Source organism: Alexandromys fortis, unplaced genomic scaffold (assembly GCF_014885135.2).
Source record: "Alexandromys fortis isolate MF-2015 unplaced genomic scaffold, M_Fortis_MF-2015_v1.1 scaffold_558, whole genome shotgun sequence".
In the NCBI taxonomy this organism is placed as follows: domain Eukaryota; kingdom Metazoa; phylum Chordata; class Mammalia; order Rodentia; family Cricetidae; genus Alexandromys; species Alexandromys fortis.
The window spans coordinates 61,136-71,444 of NW_026068423.1; the positions used below are offsets into that span (position 1 = coordinate 61,136).

The 10,309-nt window shown below is 33.9% G+C and overlaps 1 protein-coding gene across 1 annotated transcript in view; it reads left to right on the forward strand.

The window, feature by feature from the left end:
- The first annotated feature begins 1,565 nt into the window (after window positions 1-1,565).
- Window positions 1,566-10,309, forward strand: part of LOC126495664 (pancreatic alpha-amylase-like) — a 12,981-nt gene continuing 4,237 nt past the window's right edge. The window contains exons 1-6 of the mRNA XM_050133259.1: window positions 1,566-1,833; window positions 6,758-6,970; window positions 7,301-7,447; window positions 8,265-8,462; window positions 8,957-9,187; window positions 9,884-10,017. Of these exons, the coding sequence (XP_049989216.1) occupies window positions 6,803-6,970; window positions 7,301-7,447; window positions 8,265-8,462; window positions 8,957-9,187; window positions 9,884-10,017 (878 nt within the window). The 5' untranslated portion in view covers window positions 1,566-1,833; window positions 6,758-6,802. The remainder of the gene's footprint in view (window positions 1,834-6,757; window positions 6,971-7,300; window positions 7,448-8,264; window positions 8,463-8,956; window positions 9,188-9,883; window positions 10,018-10,309) is intronic.

The window sequence follows — 10,309 nt, forward strand, 5'->3', positions numbered from 1 at the left end:
GACATTTAGCTGCTGTTGTGTATTTTAAAAATTTAAAAATACTAAATTCATTTTTAAATAAACACCCCCGCAAAAAAAAACTCAAAAAAAAAAAAGAATGAACACAGGATCTATATACTTAGAAGAAATGTTCGCTTGCCTTAATGTCACTTTGCTTTCTCTGGCAAATAGTATCGATGTTTCTTTGAACTTCAAAAATCTGCATTTGTGGAGCCTAGGCAGTTTAGATGCTCACCTTACTAGACCTGGATGGAGGTGGGTGGTCCTTGAACTTCTCACAGGACAGGGAACCCTGACTGCTCTTTGGGCTAATGAGGGAGGGGGACTTGATTGGGGGAGGGGGAGGGAAATGGGAGACGGTGGCGGGGAAGAGTCAGAAATCTTTAATAAATAAATAAAATTTTAAAAAAACAACCAAAAATGTGTATTTAAATGAAAACATATATTAGTACGGTTTTCCAATATAAGAAAATTGTTTCTGTTAAAAACACAAGCATTTCCAGGTAGGATTTTAATAACTGATAAAAGTTGTTGATGAAAATAAAATACTATAATAAAAAGCACCCATTCAAACTGTAACAACAACAGCAAGGCAAACAGACAAATAACAACAAAAACCCAGTGACTATATCTATGTGAATTTCACACAAAGTAAATAAGAGCCCAAATTAATGGCTATGGTAAATCTTTTATATATAAAAATATTTTACTCTGGCTAGAAACCTACCAATTTCCAAATCTTTGCACCAATTTTATATTTCAAAAGAACAAGGTCAAGGGGGTAAGTGATTGGGAATATTAAGAAATGCACAATCAAATTGGGAGATCCTTAAAGTATTACCACAAATAATTATTAAGGACCAAATGAACATGTCAGATAGTGTGTCTTCTAAAGAATTTGAACAGTACAGTACTCTTCGGTCAACAGGACTAAGATCACATAGGAAACATTTATTCTTGTATTCATCTCATTTTTATACTGTGAACATTTATTACTTGAAACTTCCTGTTATAAAAAGGTTCTAATCAGCACGTGTGAATGTTTCTCTGTACCTTTCTGAATGAAAAAAAGTATTTTAAGCTATATTATGCAATTTTTACCACCTTTTCCTGTAGAAATGTTCTACTCATTTTATACCAAATGATTACAATTCCCCTCTACAGGTGTATGAGGAAACATGTCACTAAACATGTTTTTCTTAGAAGTTTTGTCTTTTTTAAAAAGTCATATTTAACAATAGTTTATTATTTGATAAACAAGCATATCGCAAATCCTATGAACTTAATATTTTCTTCAAGCATCACATTGTGGGTGCTAAATTTAGACCTAACAATAGGCATTTGATCCAGTGAGATGGTTCCCATTATGGTCTCATCCATCTTATTGACTCAGTTTTTCTCACTAATTAGAGACAAGATAAGCTGATCTTTAAAATTATTTTATAGTCTCGTACCCTTGTAATTTACATAAATGACTCAGAAGAAATTTGAAAGTAGGAGGATAGGTTGAATATTGAGAAAACAAACTGGTGAGTTATGTTGCAATACAAGAGGCCGCAAAGCAGCAGCTGAGGGAAGGCAGTGGCTTGTTAAGGACACCAGGGTGGTGGTGCCCAGTCCACCGGCAGTCACCTTGGAGATCAGATTACAAAGCTGACAGAAATCATATTTATAATTATATAAGGTTTCCAAGAGTGAATGTTGAAAGGATGAGGTTATAGAAAATTATAAAACTCAAAATCTGGTCTTTTTTTTTTTTTCAACTGAAGAGAAACTGAAACCAAAACTTTGAAATTCCACTTGTTTTATAAACTGGCAACCACTGAACAAACGGTAGGTCTGGATGATTTTTATTTATACGAGTTACTGTGGTAATTTTAAAACTACATGCATTTTTTTATTTTACTTTCCACCTGTTTGTACTTAAGTAAACGTTGTTTGTGTTTCATTATTTAATGGTTTCACCGTCCTTTTTAGGTTTTAGGGTTTCATGGTCTTTTATCGGTTTGTTGACAGATCGTGTTCGCTTGCCCCGCAGCACAGAATGTACTGTTTGTGTTGGACACACTCCAGAGCCTTGGCTCAAAACTTATCTTTAATCCTAGGGTACTGGCCTTCGTGTGCAACTTATGCTAAGCAGAAGTTTATATATTTTTCTGTTGGGTGGTATTGGTGGATAAATACTTACTGATTCAAGACAGAATCCAACGTACAATTCAGAGAAATTATGAATTATTTTAAGTAAAGCAGCCATAACTTCAATAATTTTTATGTAATATTATCTTCCTAACATTTTAGAATATTAAAAACTGGAAAAATAAAGCATGGACACTTTCAACACTTAGAGATAGTGTCAATGAGTTATAGATGATAAAATTACATATGAAGATTAAAGAAACTCTAATATTTTAATGACCCTGAAACTAAATTGTTCATTATAAAGGTATTTTACTATGAGACTTCTAGGCTACTAACTACTAATAACAAGAGAAGCTAAGCTGCCTATTGTTGATCATCATTAATTCATTTTCATAATGTCTTAGTGTGCCATCAATTTCAGGAAGAATCCAATATGAATAACTTTGTAAACAATTGGCATTTACATATGCAAACAGTAAATATAAAGCTATAAGTACAAATTAGTGTTTGCTACTTTTTTAAATATTTAGACCAAATTTATTCTAATTATATGACTTTCCTATCCATAAATACAGTTTAAGCTAAATGCCAAAATTTAAGTTTGATTCATTAAGAGGAATTCTGAATTTATAATTGAGTCCTTCCTCTTTCATATTTATACTGAAATAAGAAGGCACCCATTTTATAAGTTTGATTATAAAAATGATTTTGATAATATTATGTTTAATTTTCAGTTAGATATTTTATTTTATTTTTTTTAAACAATCTTCCTTTAGTTTACATATCAATCCCAGTTCCCTCTCCCTCCTCTCCTCTCACTCCTCCCATGTATTCCCCCCCTAGCCCCTGTCCACTCCTCAGAGAGGGTGGGTCCTCCTAAGGGAAGTCAACAAAGTCTGTCCCATAACTTGAGGCAGATAAAGGCATGTTCGCTCCCCTGTCTAGGCTAAGCAAGTCATCCTTCCATAGGCAATGGGCTTCAAAAGCTCAGTTTATGTCTAGGAATAAATATTGGCTCCACTGTCAATGTCCCTACAAGCTGCCCAAGCCACACATCAGTTAGATTTCTTAATGTTAGCTAATATTTTTATTTTTTCTTACATATTTTAACTTGCTTTATGCATATTTAAGAAATATTATACTATTCAAATAATTACTAAGCTTGGGTTGTCAGCATTTTTACCTCATATTCTTATTATAAACCTGTAATTGCTGCCTACAATACATAGGTGATTTATATTTCACAATAGCCTATCGAATGCCTTTTGAGTCACTACAGGAAATGAGGCTCCACAAAAGTTATGATGAGGACCAAGAAACATTACATAATCTGTTTTCCTAAGTATGCACTGTGTATGTGTATTGTGATACTACAAAGTATCTATAAATATTGTACATGCTTTCTTGAAAATTTAAGTATCTAAGATTCTTGAGAGAAACTGTTTTCTTGTTTAGATGATATCAAATTTGAATATTCATATATATATGTATATATATATATATTTGAACTCAAAGCCACATATTTACTAGGCAATGGACTATGTCCTTAGCTCTATTTGACATTATTATTACTTAAAATTTCTTATTTATATACAAGGTATTGTGAACAGATTTCCTTCCCTTTTATCTTTTCTAAGTCTTATACCCACAGTTTTAATGTCTTTTGTAACTAGTCCAACTTCTTTTTTTTTTTATTCCTCTGTGCAAGTCATGGGCATATGATCATATTTGCTATGTGTTTACACTTCCAAAATCATGTTTAATCCATAAGGCAAGGCATTACAGTGTTTAACTCTGCCCTCCAGATCTTATATTCTTCTTTTTAATTTTTTATAAAAAAAAACAAACTATATTTTACATACCAACCCCAGTTCCCACTCTCAAGCCTCCTCCCATTCCCTCCATTTCCCTTCTACCCTACCTTCCATCAGAGAGGATAAGAAATATGATTTGGGGAATGTCCAGGGCCTTCCCTACTATATCTTTGCTGAGCAAGATATTCCTCCAGAGAGAATGGGCTCCCAAAAAGCTAGTACAAGCTGTAGGGTTATATCCTGGTGCTACTGCAAGTGGCACCACAGTCTGCCCAGTCATACAACTGTCACCCACATTCAGAGGGTCTGGAGTTGGTAAGCTCCCATTAGCTCACATAAATTGTTGCAGTGAGTGTACTCATCGTGTAAACTGGTTCAGTGGATGAACACCTCATGGTCTTGAGCTCTTTGCTCATGTTCTCACTCCTCTCACTCTTCAACTGCACTTGGGAAGCTTAGATCAGTGCTCTGCTGTGGGTCTGTGCCTTTGTTTCCATCAGTTGCTGGATGAAGGTTCTAATCTGACATTTAAGATATTCATCAATCTGACTACAGGGCAAGGCCAGTTCGGGCACCCTCTCCACTATTGCTTAGAGTCTTAACTGGGGTCATCCTTGTGGATTCCTGAGAATTTCCCTAGTGTAAGTTTTTTTTACTATCCCCATAATGGCTCCCTCAATCAAAATATCTCTTTCATTGCTCTCATCTCTGCCCTTCTTCCACCTCTACTATCCCATTCACTCAAGTTCTCCTACCCCCATCCTTCTCCTCTCTGCTCCTCTTCAGCCTTCCCTTCTCCCCCTACCACTATGATTCATCAGTCAAAGACAACATTAAAACCAACAAATTCTTAGATATTTTTTAAAAAATGAACAATTATTTTATATTTTTGGATGTTTTGCTTGCATGCTTATCTTTGTAACATGTGCATGAAGTACCCTCCGAGGCTAGAAAAGGAAGTTGTATCCTCTAGAACTGGAGTTGCAGAGAGTTGGGAATTACATGTCGGTGCTGAGAATCAAACACAGGTCCTCTGGAAGAGCAGAGGACACTATTAATGCCTGCAACATCAGCCCAGTCCCAAGCTCTTACTGTATTTCCAGACCGTCGTCCATGATGTTTTCTGGAGCCCATTGTGGATAATATAGAGTGGGGGCTGAGCTCAGTCCTTTGAAGTGTTATGAGTCATTGCTTTGACTGTCTCCTATTGCTAAAAAGTTCTTTGTCTAGGGAGAGACATACATCAATCTTTAGTGGTAAACATAAATATGTAGAAAGGAATTCAACTGCATGTGTATTTAACAAAGCATGGGTAATAGCTACTATCATAGGACCCATGATCTCCCAGGCCATAAATAATTGAGCAGGTATACAACACTGTGTTTTATTTTTGAAGAAGAAAAGAAAGTTTTCTTTTGGTAGGATGTTCCTTTTCCTATTTTAATCCTCCTGAGCCATGAGCATGGTGCTCTTTCCATCTTCTGATATCTTCTTCACTTTCCTTTTTTAAGGACTTCAAGTTTTTGTTGTCCAAGTCGTTCACTTGCTTGGCTAGAGTTACCTCCAAGATATTTTGTATTGTTGGAGGCTGTTGTGAAAGTTTTTCTCTGATTTTTTTTTCTCAGTCTGTCATTTGTGAATAGGAGGGCTAGTCATTTTTAAATCTTGTTTCCAGTCACTTCACTGATTATGTTTATCAGATTTAGGAGTTCCTTGCTGGAATTTTTGGGGTCACTTTTATATGCTCTGGTATAATCTGCAAATCTCCATCAGTTTTCTTACTGCACTAGTTAGAACTTAAAATACTGTATTGAATAGATATGGAGAGAGTGTACAACCTTTCATGTTCTTGATTTTAGTGGAGTTGCTGTGAAATTTTCTCCATTTAATTTGATTAAACAAGTAATTACTACTAATAGGTATTGTATTGTAAAGTAAAACAGAAATTTTGCTGAAATAAAAATACACTGACTTTCAGTTAGACATATTATCAAATTCTGCCATTGTCAATTATTATATAAGCCAAATTGACTTAGTTACCCTGGTTCTGTGTATGTTTTTGTGTATAACGGAAGTCTTAGAATTGACTCTACTATATAGTTTCTGGTATAGCGTTCATTTGCGAAAAATGAGGAACTTAGTGTATGTCTATTACAGTCATTTACTGAGAACATAAGAAAATTAACTCATCATTTTCTAGAAGTAGGAATATTATGTCTGATGTAAACCTTTACTACAGTTTGGGTCAGAAAGGGTAATGTGTAAATATTAATATATTTATAATACAAATCAAACAATTCAAGAATATAATCCCGAAGCTTGTCACACATAAAACATTGACTAATTTTACCTGAAAATATAAAAGGAGACTAAAACAAAAATGTTTTTCAGTTGAATGTGTACCATTTTCCTTAGGGGAGTGGGTCATAGGAAGAACATGGATTATCATGGAAGTGTGGAATTGCCTGTGAAATATGAAAAAGTATAGTTTTGTTAAAGGTAGTGTTCATGCAGTTTGTTGGGGTAAGAAGCAAAAAGGAGCATCAGAGGAATAACTAAACCTGTATCAGTCTTGTTATTCTTCTCAGGTCTGATACGTTCTCCTTTATTCTCCTTAATAAGTGGTATTATCTTCAAATACGTAGACGTTTAGCATTTGTCTTTTTCTTGTTATTAGGCTCTTGTGGACCATATTATTAGTAATACTTTACAGTTTGTAAATAACTAGTACTCGAATATTGATTTATGTTAGCTTTTATTTCATTATACTCTTTCCGCTTTATTTTCTATTTTTTAATTTTCAGGAATAAAGTGGTTGTTAGAAAAAACACTAACAACATCATAGCAAAATGAAATTCTTCCTACTGTTTTCCTTCATTGGATTCTGCTGGGCTCAATATGAGCCACACACTGAAAAAGGACGCACCTCTATTGTCCATCTGTTTGAGTGGCGCTGGGCTGATATTGCCAAGGAATGTGAGAGATACTTAGCTCCTAATGGATTTGGAGGGGTGCAGGTAATATTTGTTCATAATTTAAATGCGGAGTTCACGGTGCTTATATAAAATTGTTTTCCATTATATTTTTGATTATTTTTAAGCAATATTTTACTTCACATATAACTTTCTTGACGAAGAAAAAAGTTTAGGGGATGGTAAGTTTGTATCTTGTTTTAGGACACCCGGAGGCCCTCTCCATTGTGCTGTCAATGTTTTTAGTGGTTCTAACACAGCAGATCTACAAGTGCACACCTAAGAATAGCAGGATCATTCACAGTTGGTTCTGAAGGATTTATTTATGTAAGTAAACCATAATTATTCTGATAATCTTAATTGTTTTATTTGTAGGTCTCTCCACCCAATGAACATCTTATAGTTACCAATCCTTCAAGACCTTGGTGGGAAAGATACCAACCAATTAGCTACAAAATATGTTCAAGGTCTGGAAATGAAGATGAATTCAAGGATATGGTGATTAGGTGTAACAATGTTGGGGTAAGTGAAGTCATATTTCTTTTGAAGTTATTATCTGAAAAACCATTTTCTGTCTTATGTTTTCTATTATTCTTGAAAATGAACTTTCAGACTTTATTTTTTTCTTAAATTTTAGCTACAACTCAAAATTTACTTCTGCCTAATGGTCAATTCTGAAAAATTCTTTCATATGAACCATTTAAAGGGAAGTTTAGGGGATGGAAACTTGGTATCTTGTCTTATGACAACAGGAGGCTCTCTCCATTGTAATGTCAACATTTTAATGGTTCTAACAAAAACTTTTATTATTTATCTGTATAACCACACTTATTTTCTACAAACCATTTCTAGTTAAGTATTAGATTTCTTAAATGCAGTAACTTACTTTCAATTTATAGTAAATAGCTGTTTCTCGTTTTAATAATGAACAGTATCTACCATTCTTTTTCCTCAGAGAGTAAAACTCACATTAACTCCTTTCAAGAAAATAATTAAGAAACCTTATTATATATTTATTAAAAATGATGCTTTTCATTTGATCTTAGTGAAAACAGTTTCTGATTTTCTACTTATCAGCTTTATAAATCCTCAAGCTAATATTAGGACTGTTCATGATTGTCATTTCACATTGGTTTTCTTTCACACTTGACTTTTTTCTTTTCTAAAATTAAACTATAAAATAGCATATCTATCATCTATCTCTCTACCTGTCTGTTGTCTATCTACCTATCTATCTATCCAACCATCCACGCATCTATATATTTGAGTGTTCTGTGTAGTCTAATTATATACATTTTATCTTTCTATTTTAATTTGAATAACACACTTTTCTGTTCAGGTCCGTATTTATGTGGATGCTGTCATTAACCACATGTGTGGAGAAGGGGCTCAAGCAGGAACCAGCAGTACATGTGGAAGTTATTTCAACCCACAAACCAGGGACTTCTCTGGAGTTCCATACTCGGGTTGGGATTTTAACGATGGCAAATGTAGAACTGGAAGTGGAGGCATTGAAAACTACAATGATGCTGCTCAGGTGAGGAGAATGATCAGCATAAAAAATTCTCTCCTCAGTATGCACATAGAACTTTTGGAATACTATTTGCAAATGTAGTTTAGATTCCTTAAATAATGCATTACTAGAAATGCAATTATTAGAAATGCAAATAAATCTTCAAAAACATTTTAACATTCTTTTAGTTATTTGATGTCTCAAAGTGTGATTCTTGTCCCACATTAAGAGAAAGATATATAGAATGGAAAAGATAGAGGAACACCAGTGCTTTTGTCAATCAACTATAATATTACCTATGTCATTTCCTCATAGTTAAATCTCCATACTGGAAAATCTTCGTAGGGTGTATTCACAGTAGAATGTGAATGTTCAACCTGTCCCATGAATAGGCTTTATGAAGCTTCCTAATAGACCAATTGGTGGATATATGACTAGTCAAATGGAATGTGAGGTGACAGGTGACATTTAAATCAATCACCAGTTTGTTTGGCTTGTTTATTTGTTTCTTTCAATAGGTCAGAGATTGTCGTCTGGTTGGCCTTCTGGATCTTGCACTTGAGAAAGATTATGTTCGTGGCAAGGTGGCTGACTACATGAACCGTCTCATCAACATGGGTGTAGCAGGGTTCAGACTTGATGCTGCTAAGCACATGTGGCCTGGAGACATAAAGGCGATTTTGGATAAACTGCATAACCTAAATACACAATGGTTCTCTGAAGGAAGCAGGCCTTTCATTTTTCAAGAGGTAAATTAATACACGTGTGTATATATAAATGACATCAGATTTGCTAGCCAGAAGATGGATGGAAGATTTTATTAAACATAATTTCTATAGGTTAATATCTGAATACCTTATTGAATGTGCAATTTCTTTAACTCCCTTTTATTTAAATATAATAGACTTAATGTTTTTCCAGAATAAGGCTTTAAAGGAGTTAGAGAATTTGTGTAGGCTGCCATATTACTGGATTAATTAGTGTATACTCAGGGATGATTACACCAGGCAGAAAATCTTAGTTATTGACTCCAGCCTGTCTTTCTGAATTTGTCTCTTGTCTGAGGTATTATTCAATGTATAAAATTTGGGCAAACAGATTAATATTTATGTACACATTTTTCATGTGAAGAGGTTAGCACAGTTTTGTATTTGATATCTTTGGAAAACTAAATGAATTTTAATTGCTGAACTTATCTTTCGGTAAGTACTTTGAAGGTCTGAATTTCTGAATTTTAAATTATATATTATATTTAAATATTCTTTATTGGACAAAAATGACATTGTCAGCAAATTTCTTTCAATAGTGATGCATATACTTTATAAAGAAATAAGAAGAACCAATTTGAGCATCGAGAGTCTAAAGAATTTAAAAGATACTATTTTGACATTGAACATTTTAATACTACTTTATTAAAATGACGGTTTCCCCTATAACTCTACTAGGTCATTGATCTGGGTGGTGAGGCACTTACAAGCAGTGAGTACTTTGGAAATGGCCGTGTGACAGAATTCAAATATGGAGCAAAACTGGGCACAGTTATCCGCAAGTGGAATGGAGAGAAGATGGCCTATTTAAGGTAAATACATCATGCTTTGTTATTGTGTCTGTCACTTATGTGTTATTACCCCAATACATTATCATATTCTAATTTATTAAATATTTATCAAGAATTAGCTATCAAGAAGGTTCACTGCTGTCTAAATTACAATTAATCATCTGGAATTAATTATTTTCATTCTAATTGTCAATAACAAGAGGGCATCTAGAAACACAAAATATCACCTAGAGATTTTTTTTTTTCTGTCTGAGATATGAGCCAACTAGAGTTTGGTAATTATAATCTGCTAAAGTCAAGATATTACTTTAAA